Here is a 17,764-nt window from a genome sequence, read left to right on the forward strand (position 1 = left end):
TGTTCTGAGATTTTTATTTTTTTTTTTTTTACAGCTAACTGTTCTAAAAACCTAAAACTGTAGCAGCATTTTTGTAAAAGACACCAGTGCTGCCCAGTCACACTGTGCAAACCCAGCAATAGCCAACTCAAGATACTGAAAATAAGGTCACATGTGAAATAGTCTGCTCTGATGCAAACCAAATACAGGGTCTCAATTCCATTCACTACTAAGTTTTAAAAAATGAAGGGAGATAAACAAACTAGAATGAATTCTGAACATTTCTAAATGAAGACAAGGCATTGAGCAAACCCCTGGGACAGAGCACTTCTGCTCTGACAGTCAGGGGCAGGGAAAGAACCTGATCTGACCCGAGTCCTGCAGTTTGCACTGTGGTTGAGGTGTCGCAGCAAAGCACCAAACTGGAAAGTGACAACGAGCATGTGCAACACTTAATAGAAGTAAGTGTTGCTATTTTTTAATGGAAGTGAGCTGTTTCCAGGAAAACTGTCCTGAAAATTCCTCAGTTATGTTTTGTGTCTCACCTTACATTTGGGAAGTAACACAAAAGCCCAGCTGCCCAAGTCCTCCGCTACTGTGCCCCTAGAGCAGCTGGAAACTCTGGGAGTGGGGAGCAGAGAGGGGAACCAATATCCAGCCCCCAGCTCTTCCTGCCTGCTGTTGCAGACAAGCTTCCCTTTTTCACTACCATTTGATGTCTTCTCCAAAGAATACTGGAACTTTGTCTTCCTGCTCTAGTCATCCTTTGTTTTTGCAAGTTCCACATGCCCCTTCCCTTCATCCTGGTATGATCCTCAGTGATTGAAGTCTATTCTCTGACTCCTTGAAGAAAGAATTCTTGTCTTGGGGATGGAAGTTATGGGCAAAGGCTGAAGACAATGGAACATCTTTGCAAGAAAAACATGTCTTGTTTCCTTATCTGTCTAGGAAAGGTTTTATTACTCTATCAAGCAAAGAAGCTGCTCAGCCTCCCAGTGCCTCACCTTCCCACCCCAGAACCAAGACACTCACAGCCCATTCTCCTAAGACATATTTCACCTTCACAGCAATGGGCTTCCTCATCTCTCAAGTCATAAACTAATCTCTGCAGCTCCACAGTGCCTGACGCCTGAACAGGACAAAGTCTTCACGTAGGGTGATAAAAAGGATGATCCACAAAACAGTGGACACAAAGCTGGGGAAGGGATGGGGTGAGGAAGACTAAGGCTGCAGTAGGCAGGGGTCACTGGGTCGGTGTCCTGATCCAGGAAAGCAGGAGTGTGCAAGGAACAGGTGAGGTGTAATTGACCAGAAGTTCACAGAGTTCTGAACCTCATTAAGTGCAGCTCAAGGCTCAAGAAAAATAAAATTAAGAAAAAATCCACCATCCTTGAGTTGTGAATACAGGCACATAACTTGCTTCTTATCTTTTAGTTACCTCATGGAGGTACTACATTGAAAATGAGGTGAGAAATATACTTACTGTCACCTTCTGAGCTGCACTGTCTCCATGAATTGTAAGGAACGGGTTGGTAGCAGCTGCATTGAGTGGTGAGGCCTGCGTGCCTGAAAGGAGGTTGTTTATGGGTATCTGTGCTCCTCCAGTGATCTGCAACTGCTGTACTTCAGACTGATGGTGTTGGTGGTGGTGATGTTGTTGCTGTACTAATTGATACAAAAGGGCCTGATGTTGTTCCTTAAGTAATATTGGGAGAGGGAGGAGAAAAAAAACATAATAAAGAATTATTTACTGAAAAACAGCTCCTCTCTGGGTTCCTACTTATCCAGATCTTCAGTCAGTCCAACCCTTAACCTAATCCCAGCTAATTTAGGTTACACTAATTAAGTTCCATGACTCTGTGGGAAAAGGAAGAGAGAACCTACAAAATTTCCTGAAATCAGTAGCTCAGCAGAAGCTTAGCTAAGCCTGCTGGATTCCTCAGGTCTCTATCAGAAGGAACATACCTGAGAAGAATATCAAACCATGTTTGTCAGAGTACTAAAACAACACAATTAGCAATGCAGATAGTTAAACCAGTTCCATAATGGTCTGTATGAATACTGCAAGGCAGAGCAAAGACAGCTCATGAGGTGATACCCAAAAAGCTGTTGCTGGAGTCCTGGTGGAATCAGATAATAGCTTAGGATACTGCTGCCCCAACTGCTGCCCACAGCTGATGCTGGGAGAGACCAGCCACCATGTCTAAATGGGACAAAATGGGACTGAAGGCACCAGGGAATGTCTCTTCTAGCAACACACAAAACCCAATAATATCCTGTAATTTAGCAAGACTCATCCAAAAAAGGTTGAAGCAACTGAAAAAGTAAAATCTAATAAAAATTTCTGATGTCAAGTTAAAACACATTTCTAGTATCTATATAGGCTGAGGAGTTCATCCATGCCTTAGAATAGAACAGAGGAATAAGTCATAATGAACTGGCAAACTTACTGATGTGAGTTGCTGCGTACTTAGTAATTGCTGAAATTGCTGGTGCTGTTGATGGAGTAGAAGTTGTCTCTGTTGGTCAGGAAGCAATCCTAGTCCTGAGGCACTGTAGGGTTTGACAGGGTAATACTGTAGTTTACATAAAGCATGGGAACTTTTTAATTCAGCTTTCTATTGAAACCAAGAAAATAGGTATACAGACAGACAGTTCCTATTTAGCATTTTGATTGCATACTGTCAAATATGAGTAGTGTCTGTCCAGTTGCATTTTTTGATACATCCCTAGTCACTACCACCACCACCCCAGACTCATCTATGCTGAGCAATAGCAATATCTTGCCTATAACACAAGTCTGCTACACACACATTATTTTAACTCAGATGGTAATTACCATTTCTACATTTTTTCAAATACTTTACACAGAAAGACCAGATTTTATAAGATAGCTCTTGCCAACCTTGAAATGCTAGCTAAGTAAGTATTACTTTGACTTGGTTTCTTTCTAATTCTCCTTTGTTGCTATATTCACATCTCTCACCATTGCCTGTACCTTGTCTGCAATTCAGCAAACACAATCAGCCTTGAAGTGGGCCAAGTGATGCTGCCAGGAATGAAGCGGCTGCCTCTGCACTTGCCTCCTACTTAGCTCCCAGTCCCTATTTTCATGCCTACATACAATTTTTTGCAGATACTTAGGAAACTGGGCAGGGAACTGATCCAGCTGACAACCGGTCTGGAAATAAAGGGTTTCTTCAGCTATGCCAGTTCCCTGCAAGACCAACAGCACAAACAAAGCTGGGTTTTGGAACAGAAGATCAGGAAGACAGCTGGATTTACTCTTTTGGTACCAGTGTCAGCTTTTACTAGTTTAAAGGACTCATTGAATTATTCAGTTGTATTTCATTACAGGTTTACTCTGCTATTGAAACATTATTTCCCTTTCAACTGTACTTTTCTGTCCCCTCCCCTTGCATTAGCTCTTGCGCAATAAGCTGCATCTTGTGGGAATTGAGCTGAAACCTAAACCAGTACAAAACACACTGAAACTCATCCCAAGTAATGAGTGACAGAACAAGAGGAAATGGCCTCAAGTTGTGCCAGGGGAGGTTTAGATTGGAAATTAAGAAAAATTTGTTCACTGAAAGGGTTATCTAGCATTGGAACAGACTGCACAGGGAAGTGGCTCAGTCACCATCCCTGGAAGGATTTAGGGTCATGGTTCAGTGGTGGACTTCAGTGTTTGGCTTAGGGTTGGACTCCATGATCTTAAAGGTCTTTCCAACCTAAATAATCTTACGATTTCCCTTCTTCTACTTCACCAACATTCATTACTATCACTCCTACCACTCTTCTGATTCCCAAACCTCTTTTCAGTAGTCTTTTTCCTAGCCAAGACAATTCTACTGACCTCCTCCTGTGCAAGCCATTTAGCCTCTGATTATTCTTGCTATACTGTTTTTCCCCTTGTATTACATCCTTTTCTGAAACTGCATAATCAGAACTGCATGAAATATTCCAGGTGTACAAAGACCAGGGATTTAACATGACAGAACAGAAAATGAATAACACCATTCTATTTTTTCCCCAGTAACTGCTAACAATGTTTGTTTGATTGTTGATGAAAGCAAAGACACTTTACCAATCCAAAGAAACTCCTTGATTTTCCTCCTGAGCTACAATGCAAAACTCACACCTAATATAAACTAGAACTGTGCATGTGTTTGACTTTCAAATGATCTCACTCATTAACTGAAATTCCTTCAAAACAGCTTTAAATTAAATGGTATCAAAATATCTCTAAGAAATGCATAAAATAAATATCTTCAGTTTGACTAATACTACCATTATTTCCATCTTCTTTATATCTCACTTCTTCTGTGTTCTTCTATACTAGAATGAATCTTCTCCATTGTTTTTTCGTTGTTTTATCCCATTCTTTCTTTTTTCCTATATCATGTTTTACCTTTGCACATTTTTTCTGCTGTTGTTCTCCCTTCTCTTTATCCTCTCTTAATGCTGCATTGGCTCTTGAAAGAAAATACCCTCAACCAGCAGCTGAGACCTAAGTGTCTAGGAACAAAACCTAACAGCAGAAGACAAAACTCTGCAGCACCCAAGCTTCCCAGAAAAGGCAGTTCACTGGATTTCACCACAGAGCTTTCTCTAAACCAGCTTGGAATGTAAATTTAATCCTTTTTAGTTTCTCATTAAAAGGTATATGATCAGTCTGAAACTCTCCATTCTACAGTATTCACTGGTTGTGAGAATGTAAGGAAACAATCCTATCTTCTTCCTCAGATCACTGAATTTCCTAGTTGCTAGCAATCTGTATTAAGCCATCTTTTCCCAGAAAAGAATTGAGTACTTTTCTCTGCCAAAGGAATGTAGGCTCCTTAACCTACAATTTGAAACTATCTGACAGCAACGTGCAAATCAGTATTTTCTTATCTCCCTATGTCCCACAGTTAAAGAGCTCACATGAATAAGGACAATATGCATAAAGAAGTCTTCATGTATTGTTGAAGAATCCAGCTATTTTTCACATGCAACAGCCAGAACAGATTCTGAAGCTTGGGAAATTACTGTAAGTAGCAACTTACAGGAACCTCTGGCAAGTCTTTTAATAACAGAACAATACACAAAAGTTAGCAAGTAGGGCTGAGTTCTCATGTGGCTTTCAATTGCCTTGTGAATACTGATTTAAACCACCTCCAAAGTTGATCACCACCACATCATCTAACCAGGTTGGGAGAGCTCTCAATAGCAAGGTAGCAAACCTCCATGCCTGTGTGTGCTTGTTACCATTAACAACCTTCCCACTTGTGCAGTTCAGAGTAGTGATAACCAGAGGAATTTAACATTAAAGAAATAATCAACTAGTTGCCATTGAAACAGCACTGGACTCAAGAGTGGCAAGAACAAATGGTGCCCCATACAGCTGCAGAATGAAAAATCTCAACCAATGGAAAATACAAAAGAATTTTTTTCATTCTTTTTTCCTCCTTGATTCAAAGTCATCCCAGAGCCTCTTCACAACTTAGTTTCAGTAACAGAGAAGTTTTTTTCATATTTTTCACTGAAGCATTAGCAATGGAAGAAACAGGAATGTTTGTGTCATTACTAAAATCATATTAGCACTAATTAGCATTAGTGATTGCTCAGCCTGAACTTTTTTCCTTTAAATATACAACTAGAAATACTGAAAACTCACAGAATATGGGGACTATTGTGAAACACCTCTAAAGGGAGGAGGCCCAGGAAATCACCTGGATGCGCTCAATAAAGCACAGAATTGTGAGAAAAGGGCACTTTTAAATTCAATGTAAACATTAATTTTAAATTAGTATTATTAAGGGAGCAGTGCAAAAAGAGACCATGAAAGAATGGAAATGTTGGCAGTTACACATTATAAGCTTGTTGTAGTAGAAAATAAGGAATCATTGGAATATTCAAGACTGTGCTAAAAGTTAGAATGAGAGCTTATGAACAGGATGCCAGCTGCAGTATTCTGTGTGAACTAAAGTAGTTACTTCTAGGCTACACACTCAAGAATAACAGCAGTTAGATGGATATTATAAATAAATAAATAAATAAATAAAGACTGAAGAATTTCTGCAATACAATGAGTCAGAAATAAGTCATCTGTGTGTTAACAAAATCATATGAGAAAACAGCAGCATGACCAGCATATTTTAGCATTTACAGAAAGCAGAAAGCATTATACAACTGATTAATGTTATTTTGTCTAGTATTTCTCACTCCTTCTCATGCTTTTGGGGAGAGTAACACAAAATTCTTGTGTTAACTTTTCATTAACAAGATGTCTTTTGTTTAACCTATGAAATGTTCCTATATAACTATGAAAAATATAAGCTCCTCAGTACACTATAAAAGCACACCAAAACATGACACACTTGAAAGTATCAGTTTTTATGAGCCCATTGAAGCAATAGCACACAATGATATGGTATACACATCTTCAGGAGCTGCTAACTGAACAGCAAGGAAAAAACCCAAAATTAGGGATTCCTTGCATCATTCCAATCACATAGGCCTTTTTCTGGTGCATAATCCTCCTTCATCTCCAAAAATATCCTCTATTTAAAGACAAGTAATCCACTCCCTATTTGCAGGCATTTCTTTCTACATAGAACCTTAGTTCTCCTTCCAAAGAGAAGGACAATAAAAAACATGGGGGAAGGGGAGCAGGGAGAATGAGTTAGCCCAGGCTCTGCTCTATCCCAAAATACTTCCTGATCAAGCAGTCCATTCCCCTTTCTGGAAAGCAGCTGTCTCCTTTTGTTACCAGCTTGCCTTGCAGCTCAAGCAGCAGCAGTTTATGTTACTGAGGATACCTGGTACTGGGGAAGGGCTGTTAGGAATACTCAAGCATGGATCTTGTTATGCATCTTAAAATTGTTTGGAACATGGTTTGAAAAACAAACTGTGTTGTCTCTGGAGTCAGATGCAGAGAACTGAAAACACCATGCTACTGTATTACTACCCTGGCTAGTTATGCCTATTGCATCTTTAATTACACAACAACATACTGTTCTTCTCTCCCTCCCCCCTTCTTGCTGCAACAAATGGTAGCCCTTCCAGTGCTCCTTTAATCCTGGAAGAACAATTGGCAGGACAAATAATATTGTTTTCTGAACTAGAAAAAGAGCTGAAGCACATTTACATAATTAGATTTGTTTGGGGATGTGACTTGATTAAGAAAGAGGAATAAATGGACACTAAGATTTCCAAAATGTAAACAGAAAACATATTTTCTTTAACTTGACTCTCCATGCTTCATTAAATGCCTACTTTACTTTCATTCACAGATCAGGAGCAGAACCCAGTTTGACAGTTGCAAGCTAAGGAAGAAATGGTACCTTTTGAATAAGACAGTTGAAAAACACAGCTAAACTAAGAACAGCAGGCACAATCAGGAAAAACAGAAAATCAGCAAATTCTTACCTGTTATTTAATGTGGTTGGCAGAGGATGGGTTGCATTGGGTGGCACGGTTGCATGAGTGAGAGGAGAAGGGTTCTGTGATATTGTTGCTGGGGTCTGAATTACCCCATTTAAAGCCCCTACAATTCCATTGATTGCCAGCTGGCTGGCTGGCAGCGCTCCAATTATTCCACCCACACCAGGCACTGCAGGAATGGTGGAGGTTACAGTCTGCATACCACTAGCTAGTGCCCCCACTGTCACACCATTGACCTGTTGAACTCCTGTGACTCCTGAGCCTTGCTGAGCTGGACTCTGCCCAGCAGGTGGTGGAGTGGAAAGAGCTGATGAACTGCTGGTGCTTTGTCCGCTGGAGGTTATCTCCTGGGTGTAAAAACAAACAACAAAACCCCCTCAGCTGCATAAAGTTTCACCTAACAACACAATGCAAGGACTATAATGAGTTAACTTCTAACAAGTTTAAGTTTAGAAGCAACAAATAAATATTACCTGATTTAATACAGGAAGAGAATTGTCTGGTAAAAAACTGTTTCCCAGATGAGGGCTTTTACTGCTGTTCATGGAATCGGTGCTAGGTGCTAAAGTAATAATGTCAAAAACACAGAGTGGTTAAATTTTTGTAACATGTAAAAATATTCAGAATCATTATTTCAAAATAATGTCAAAGGTAAACACAGAAAATGTAATGTTAACCTTAAAATTATACCGAATAGTAAAATATTGACTAAATAATTGGTGAATCAATAGATTCAAACAGATGTGCTCCAGTGTGAAGTAAGCGAGAAACTGCACTGAAACAAGTAGCAATGGTTCATCTTCCTACTGACTTTTAAACATTTAAACACACCAGTACTTAGTCTCCATTAATCCTACACGTATATACATCTCACATCAATGGCATACATAGATAAAATAGATACTTTATATAAGTACTTGTTCTAATTACGTTGACACTTTAACACTCTCCTCTACTTACCTGCTTGTACTGGAAAGGCATGTACTTGATGAGAAGGGCTAGGGTTTGAAGTTATTGTTGGAAAGGGCACAGAAAGCTGCGCGTTGAGTAGCTGCAGCCGCTCCTTCTTAGCGGTCAGATTCTTTATCTGTTCTTCCAACCGCCTATTTTCAACCTGAAGTTGGTGTAATGATTTAAGCATTCCTAAAACTAAGGTAAAAATGCATATATTACCTTTCACAGCCCCAAAGAATTAATGACATCATATTTTTTTATGACTATTTATTACAACCTAAGGCTAGCATTAAGTCGTGTGTGAAAATGTAAATAAAATTCTTACTGAGAGATACATTACAGAAATTTGAATTTAAGTGGAAAGGTTTAGGATCAATTTTGTGTCATTTGAAGTGAAGAAAAAAGTATGTAGCATGTGACAGTGATCTTGCAATATATCTACACCCTGGCTTAAATACAGAGAAAGTCACATAATTAGGGCTGACATTCATCCTAAGCAAACAGCAGTATGGAACAATTTATCCCCAAACCCGAATATAAGTATTATTTTAGTAGCATGGGTGAATTGTGTAGTTGGGAAAAGATGTATTTCAGCTGCAGTATTAGAAATTTTAAGCATTATCAAACCAGGAAATGTTTGACAAATATGCATTTAACTAACAACATTTCTGTAAAAACAAGAAGTTTTGTGAAACGGGAGTTTTTCTGCTTTCATGTCCTGTACAGTGAGTCACAGACGTACAGAAACAATGAAAAAAATGTCATCCCAACGTGAAGTTATCATGACACACCTTGCTGGGAGCAGGAGCTCTCGTTTGCTTCGAGCAGCGATCTACAAATCACCCAGCAGGGAGCACTGTGTGAGCACTGCAGTTACCACCCCCTTTCCCCCCCCCCACCCCAGAAAAAGGGCATCATCTTCCGTTAATAACCCGATTTTTATCAAGCACAGTTTTATCAAACTCCGATCTGGTTTCAGAACTTGGATTTCCCAACTAGTACTACAGTGTGACTGTAAAGCCACAGGGATAGCCATTTAAAAAAAAAAATTCTAAATTGTATTTGTTTAACATGACCTCTGGGCCTACTACAGACATAAGTCTACTGGTATAGGCACATCTGGTCATTTCCCAAGGATTTAGCTTTTATCCCTCCTCTTCAAGAACATACAAAGGAACCCTCAGTGAGCCCAAATGAGATGCAATAAGACTTAGCTAAACCTGTCCTCCAGCTATCATGTTTAAAGGATTATCCCTGCATGAATTTCCTCACAATTAGCATTTTTGTCAGGATACCATTCATAAAAATACCAACTAGATACTACTTAACCAACGAGAAGAATAGTATGCTCAATAAAACAGAACACAAATCCTAACTTGGTATTGAAAAAAAGTTGTTTTTTTAAAAATGTATTCAATAATTGCCTTTGATACTGATATATTGTTAAATAAGTAGATCCAAGTAATCTACTCATCACTTATGCTTTTAACGTATTCATTCTTGGCCTATTCCGCTCTATCAAACACAACTTGAGAAAATAATGATTTGCTGGCTCTAAGAATTTTGCAAAACACAGAACAACATAAAGATATGAAAACCCATTAGGTCACCTGCCTATAACTTTTGTAAATATTTTTCAAAAAAGCAACAGAAGTAGACAGTTCAGAATTAAAAAAAAAAACCCACACCAAAAAAACCCACCAGAAAATAAAAGAATGAAAAATATTATTCCATTTTTTATCACACATTAAAAAGCAAACTGGAGAACTGCACTATACTATTTACAGTAGTGGATCTAACAGTCCAGATTTCATTTCCAGACTCTGCAACCAATCACCTTGATCTGCAAGTCACTTCCTCTTGAATGACACAATTTCCCCATCCGTAAAAATGTAGGTAATTATAGACAATTCTTTTGTAATCTACTGAGGCCATGTGCTGCATTAAGAACTGTGTTACAATTATACTCCACAGTTATATTTCTAAATACGTTGGGTTTTTTTTAACTCTTGGTAAAGCAATGAATGGCAGTTCTGAATAACACAGTTAACAAAAGCAGTAATAAACAGAACATGAGTACTTACTGTCACTAGGGGTGCCTTGCTCTAATAAAAACTGTTGTCCTTCACTCCATTGCCTCTCCAGAAGCTGTTCTATGCTGGCTGCTACTGGGGGCAAATTCTCCCCACAACTGTTCCCTGATTGATCATAGCGGATCTGCAAGCTGCTTACAGGGGATCTGGTGAAAAGATTGCAATTTATTACTTAAAGAAAAGGATGGAAGGAAATGTGTTAGTAATAGGCTGAAGTTTCTTATAGATCTTACACTTCCAAGACTAAGTTAATTCATCAAAATCCCTAAGAATTCCTGGTTCTCACTGCCAATGCTTTAATAAAAGACAGAGTATTTCATAGCATGAGAATTTACACTGAGAAAGCACAAAACCTCTTCTTGCATAGACTAACACAATACCTAACTGGCAAACAGCATTGTATCAAATTATAAAACACATACTTCTACAGCAGGAAACCACTGTCTATGGATAGATGGAGCACCTGTCTTAAAAAGAAAATAATCTTCAAACCTTTCCAAGAGAAAACAGGGAAAATAAAAACAGGTTATTAAAATCAGCACATTACTGATGCTTCCATATAGAAAGGCCATATGTAATTCCAGTGCTTGATTTGCTCTAACAAGTATCATAAAACCACATTTTGAGGGACTATGTGAAAATATTATTTCACAAGGGACACAATTGAAGTTAAAAGTTACCCTGTGCACACTTAATATACTTCCTTTTTCACTCACAATCACACATAGTTCAAAGCATAATCCCTTTGGCACACATCTTTTCTCATTCAGGAGAAAATTAAATATTCAGCATACAGTCAGTAAGAATGCTGGGTGCCCCTCAGGTCCTATGAGTAAGCTTCTCCTGCACTGGATGGGGCAAAATTTAACCTGTGAGCAAAACCAGATGCTCAGTTTATTTCTGATTCAGGATTCTGGCCTCACGTATGCATGTTCCCATTCCCCATACCGGACCAACACCATAGGCCACTAAAAGTTGGTGGTTTTGTTTGATTTGTTGATTTCTTTATTTTTTATCAACTCCAGTGAGCTCAGATTCAGATTCTTACTGGAAGTGCTACCCACTGATGCTGTCACAGGATCACAGCTGTGCTGTTCTACATTAAGTGCAAACTTAGCAACAGGACTACCATAGTCTCAGTACAGGACAACTTACAGGGCTCAGGAAATCAGTGTGTTAATTATGATTAGAGTAATAAGCAGTGGTCACAGCACATTAGCTACCTAATGACTGTCAAGCATTTTGTAGGCATCAGAGCAAGGCGATTTTTACGAGAAAAGGTTTTAAGTAGGTGACTTAAGAGCTCTAAGTATTTATAAATAATTCCTCTTTTGCATACAGGATGAAAGAAGAAAAACACTTGTTAAAACAAAAAGCCCTAATGAATGGGTAACCAAGGTAGTGCTTTTTGACAAGAGACGACAACTCAACATCATTTCACAGTTCAGCACAGACACGGCAAAAACAGCCTTAAAACTAGTTGTTCACATGATGTGCTGAAGTGGTAAGAAGGAAAGTTTATGTGGAAACATTCTGGGCAGATACACTACACTCCACACAAATAAGCACTTTAAATAACAAAACAAAACCAGAAAGCAAATACAGAAAATCACAACTTCCCCAGCAACTTCCTGCTCAGTTTTTTAAGGGCTCACAATGCTACTCAAACAGTTTGAGCTATTTGAATTATAAATCACCAACAGAATTCTTGTTGGGCTTAGGACTGTTTCCTATCCATTTCACAAAGGTAGAAACAATGCAATGCAACTGTATAACCTCTGCAATCCTTCACTGGAAGCCTGCACAGAAGGACAAAATTAAAATCTCTATTTCCCTGTATTGCAACATTAGTCAATCCATCCTCTTCCAACTAAACTTCTACCTCATCTATGAGACGTTATGTGGTTCCTGCCTACTGTATGCACAAGGGTTGAATCCTTATTCCAAATAGTACTTGGTCATTGTTTCCAATAGGATTGTAAATGTGCTGTATGCACAGGTCTGATGCTGTCACACCCCTTGTTTCATTTGTTGTATCTTGCTTATTTTCACAACTGTTTTTTGTGTAAGTGTGGGGTACAGTTATTCCTACTCTTATAGTATTAAAGTAATACTGCATTTAGATACAGGCATGTACACACATTTCAATGCAGGTATTCTATAACACATTTTTAAATCTAAGGTTAAGTATGGGATAAAGACAGTTTAAATGCTACCTTGGGAAAAGCAACAATTCCTTTGCAAAATGGAAATAGCTCATATGTACCAGGTATATTTATATTCCTGATAATAATATGAATTTGAAATGACTGTACAACTCATGAGTCACATACGTCTTCTCCGACAAGCTGCAGTTGGCTGCAGCACGAACAGCAAACGATTTTTTCTGCAAGTGTTTTTATTTTAAGCAACTATTTGAAAATTACATGGTTCTTTCAGAGAAATGTGTTATTTATGAATCTCATAAGCTTCAAGGGGAAGAGAGCCAGAACTTGCAGAAAAATAATTTTAATAGATAAAGCAGGCAACATTCAGGAGCTGCAAGGTTTTCAGAAAGCAGATTTTTGAAGTTAACTTTTTATTCCCTAAAAAACATACTTTAAGTAACCAGAGTTACTTATTTATTTAACTGAGGAAGGTGAGGAGTTACTTGCACATTTAGAAACATCAACATATGTGTGATCATTCTTATCACACAAACCAGGGTTACAATTTGCTGACTACTGAACTTAACTGAACAGATGAGATTTCTAAATTTTTTCCATGTTAGGTATTTCAAACTAAGTTCTTCCATCTTTCAATTCTGGAACTACAGCAGTGATTTCTCCCCTTTCTCTCCCACCCCCGTCCTTTATTTTGCTTGTTTTTTAACAACTATTACCAAACCAAAGCTATCTGCTCTTTGTGACAGAATACAGCTTCTATATGCAGAAGGAAGTTCTACAGTTGTGGACTGAGGTGTCCTTTGAATCACACAGTTTTCCTTTGCCATCCCCATCAAAACCAGCTAAAATCTGGCCACGTAGTAAGCTCTATGCAATACATCTCCTCAACATACACTCTGTAGAAGCATCATATTAAGAAGTTTAGCTGCCCAAATATTCTACCTAAAGACAGCCTGAGCACAACTATGACTGACTGCAAATCATGCAAAGAACAGGCCTTTGCATATTAACTAGGAAAGCATTAAAATCTCTAATTACCACAACACATGTGCATAAGACTACTTCATACATAACCAAAAGTTCTGGAATTTCCTAATTGTTGAGCATTTCCCTTTGCAAAATTCTCTCATATGTCTCTATGTATACAGACATGTTCCTTATTTATACAAAGATTTATATGCTAAGATAAATATATGTATTTATACTGGGAACACAGTCTAAACATTGTAAATTCTGTACTTATTGTTTTAGAAGTAACATGTATAGAACACGCCTGAAAACCAGTTCATTAGGCAATACCACCTAAGTATTATAATGGTTATTGTCACCCCAACCAACATAAAGTGTTTTGATTAAGTAAGGAACATAATACAAGATCAACAACACCAGGCATGTACATTAAATTATCTAATTTGGATATATTCATTATAAATTACTGTAATAAACACATGCTGTAACAACCAAATTCACTGTTACAGTGCTTTATCTATGTAAATACCATTTTCTAGCTATCCTAAAATCCTTTAAGATTAAATCCCCATGGTTAGTACCTAATTGAAAAACCAACACCACAAAACAAAAACAAAAAAACCAACAAAAGCAAAACAAACCAGCAATAACACTAAAAAAATACAATTCATATAGGATCAACTATGGAAAATAAAGCTCTTTAAAAACAAAGATTCACTTAAAAATACACAGAAAATATTACCAAAGTATTTAAAAGACAATTATCGACATTTTAACACCAAGTATTTTAAAACAAAATACTGTGATATAACTCCAACAGAATTTTTCTTTCAGGCTTACATAGCAGAGATGAATTACTGAAGAACAGGAAAAGTACTCCCTCCCCACCATGAATATTGCATATTTTCAAGTGGTGAGGAAAAGGGAAGAAAATACATGTTTGATATTTTTACTGATATTTGAATTCTCAGACCATCTTACTCCTGTGATTATTGTAGTCTTAAAATCCATGGGATTTTGGAATTTTTGCAACGATGGCTAAAAATATTATTACAGTAACAAATCTGAGGAAGTAAGTAGCACATGTGAATTAAACTACAGCTAAAACTCTCTAAAGCAAGTCTCCATTTCTCAGGGCCTTCATTTGTAAATCTAATTTCAGTTGATATAAAGGTAAATTTTAGCACATGTTTAGCTATCTGGACATATTAGCATTTTTTTAGATACGTATATATTTATATATAAATAAATTTGTGTATACATTTGTACACATATATACATTTACAGGCTTTTAAAGTACTTATGTATTACAAGTAAAAGACAGTGAAGTTTCCAAATCCTAAGACATTTCCTCTGCCTGCACTCTCCAATGTAAATAATGCTTACCGTGGTGAAAGACTTTCTCTGGGTGAACCTCCTCTGCCAACGAGGCTGCGGCTGTTATCTCCGAGATCTTGATCTGCAGTGTAAATATTTCACAGCTGATAAATCGACTCTTCTTAGATAAGAGTTTTAAAGCTAATGTAGAGATTTTAAAAATACCTTAAATCTCGACTTCTATGTGCAGCTACTGCTGAAGAGTGAATACGTAACTAGTTTAAGATTGCTGAACTGTAGCATGTAAGGTGTTGTCCTTACACATTTGTGAGGCTGTACCAGGCCATGGATTATGTTCACTTCTTTCATTCCTTTCAGTTTTACAGCACAGAAGCGTGGTTTGCATTTGCAGTACCCTCCCCTCAGCCACTTTTAATTTCTACGGTGAAAGTAATGAATCACAGCTGTGGACAGCTAATCTGTATGCTTATCACAGCAAATCCTGATGCTCTGTATTTTTTTAACACTTTGCATCCCAAAACAACTCATAAAATACCTAACGTGTTACACTTACTGCTGCCAGCTAACAAGCACACGTTATTCTGCAAATTTACTGAAAACTTTATGAAAGCGTATAATTCACTAATTCCTATTTATAAGCAGAAGCATTGGAAAGTGCCTTGCTAAAAAGGTAGTAAAACAAACAAAAAAGGCCTCATTAAATATACGAAAACGTTTTGCTTGGAAGGACTCAAAAGGGTTATTTTCCCTATGGCCTCTCAATAAAATAACCCTATCTGCCCCCTTCAAGGTTGCCCTCCCCCTATTCTGAGTCAAGTGACCTCCGACCTCTTGGAGGGCAAAGACATGACTGATCCATTCTTGGTAAACTGCTAAACTCATTCCCTTCCCCCAAACAGGCATGACTACTACGACATGTCAACAAATCCTTATGGAGGGAATGAAACAAAGCAAAGCCAGCGCTCATTAAAACTGTAGAGGAGAGCACACGGTACCAAACGCCAATCTGTAAATATTCACAAGACTATTAAATGCTGCAGAAGTTCTCTAACGGGATCTCTTTCACACGAAGTTGTATGTAATGCAATTCCATGAATTATGCAAATAATGGTTTAAACTATTCACGACAAAACCCAGAGCTGTGTTACTCTCGTTGCAAAGAGCTCGGAACTGAACACATCAATCACAGAAGTCACAGGAGACATTGTTGCATTCCTGCCTGCTGATGGCTCTGCTTAAACATTTACATTTCAGACACCAAAAAGAAAAAAAGACTTGAAAAAAAGGAGGAAGAAAAAAAAATTAAAAAGAAAGAAATAGGGGAAGAAAATCTGCACTCTTCTGCAGGAGAACTGAGAATTTACTTCCAACATAACTTTATACAGACATTTAATAACCAAAGGCTGAACAGAGTTAAAAAATAAAATTTAACAATCTTTTTTAAAAATACTTAAGTCTGTATAGTTGCACATTTGTCACCAGCAGCGGGAAGCTTACCTGCTTGGCTGTTTTCAGACTGAGCTATAAGTGCTGCCATTGCTGAATTTGGATTCAGCCTATTGCCGTACATGTGGGACGCAGGCAGACCGAGAGAAGATCCAGGTAGGGTGTTTGCCTGCAAGAAACCAATTAAAACTTGAATTCTGTTTTTTTGTTTGTTTGTGGTTTTTAAGCAGAGGGGGAGTGTGCTAAACATGGTTTTAAGTATCTTTCCTAATGCATAATTATTGATTCTTTTTAAGCTGAATGGTTCTTAAAAACTATGTATTTAAAAGAAAAAAATACATTTTCCATTTGTTAATATAGAAATAGAATTGTTGTATTTCAAAAATATATCAGGTTAATAAGTGTGTTTTACTCACTGTTGGCAAGAACTGTTAATAAAAAAAACTTCTCACAACAAAATCAATGCAGCAAATATTAAAGATACCTAAATTGCATTTTAAAACCACCACCATGTAACAGGATGGGTGGACTTCCTTGCAATCCTGAAGTATGCCCTCAATGCTAGGACTTAGTAGCATGGCGACCATGTGGTTATCCTACTAATTATTTAATCTTATTAAACCATTTACAAAATAAGGGCAGGTAGACAACAGATGTCTCACAAATGCTTGGGTTCCTTACATCACAAGCCGGCTGTGGAGGTCAAAAGGTCCAACTTTCAGCTCTATAGTTTAACTACACAGAGCCATATTTCCTTTGCTCGACTCCGTCATTAGTAAAACCTGCACACTATTTTGTTACTTCCTATTTTGATAGACTTGGAAGCCTGGTGTTTTTTTGTTTTGTTTTGTTTTTATTTTAAAGAATGCAAACAGCCATTACAAGTATGTTTTCTATACAATAGGGGGCTCTCGGAATCACAGCTTTGCCCTGACCCCATATAAGGAACTGTATTTTTGGCAGTTGGCCAGCTCTACTTATTGAAGAGCTCCCAAAGTTTGTGTTCATTCATGTTGCTAACCACAATTCTGAAGGTCTCTGCTGGGACTTGTGCCAAACAAGCGAAAATGAACCCTTAAACAGATGAAGCTAAGGAGGTCGGCCAAAATCTTGCATAATCCAACGCAATAAAAATACCTTCTTCCTTGGCTGCTTATGCTTTTGCTCTTTCGAAGAAAAGATTTGTGTCAAATGGTGAGTTGCAGATACAGGCAACCAAAGGGGAAAAAAAAAAAAAAAAAAGGCTGGCTGCTTATTAAAAAGGCATTTTCCTACCTGATTAAAAAATTATTTCAAAACAAAGAAAAGCCTGCAATATGGGGGGAAGGGGGAGAGAGAAAAACTGAAGAGAGACAACCTGGGATATCACCAGTTTTAGAATAAATCTTTTAA

The 17,764-nt window shown here is 37.8% G+C and overlaps 1 protein-coding gene across 3 annotated transcripts in view; it reads right to left on the minus strand.

Moving 5' to 3' along the window:
• The window catches only part of MLLT10 (MLLT10 histone lysine methyltransferase DOT1L cofactor), a 118,486-nt gene that overhangs the window by 2,301 nt on the left and 98,421 nt on the right, over positions 1-17,764 (minus strand). For all 3 annotated transcript variants that reach the window (XM_051609630.1, XM_051609632.1, XM_051609633.1), the window contains 8 exons: positions 16,424-16,541; positions 14,975-15,047; positions 10,446-10,600; positions 8,368-8,556; positions 7,881-7,969; positions 7,393-7,754; positions 2,430-2,532; positions 1,463-1,675 (listed from right to left, as the gene is read on the minus strand). In XM_051609630.1, the coding sequence (XP_051465590.1) occupies positions 1,463-1,675; positions 2,430-2,532; positions 7,393-7,754; positions 7,881-7,969; positions 8,368-8,556; positions 10,446-10,600; positions 14,975-15,047; positions 16,424-16,541 (1,302 nt within the window). The remainder of the gene's footprint in view (positions 1-1,462; positions 1,676-2,429; positions 2,533-7,392; positions 7,755-7,880; positions 7,970-8,367; positions 8,557-10,445; positions 10,601-14,974; positions 15,048-16,423; positions 16,542-17,764) is intronic.

This window comes from Apus apus, chromosome 2 (genome assembly GCF_020740795.1).
Source record: "Apus apus isolate bApuApu2 chromosome 2, bApuApu2.pri.cur, whole genome shotgun sequence".
NCBI classification, from domain to species: Eukaryota; Metazoa; Chordata; class Aves; order Apodiformes; family Apodidae; genus Apus; species Apus apus.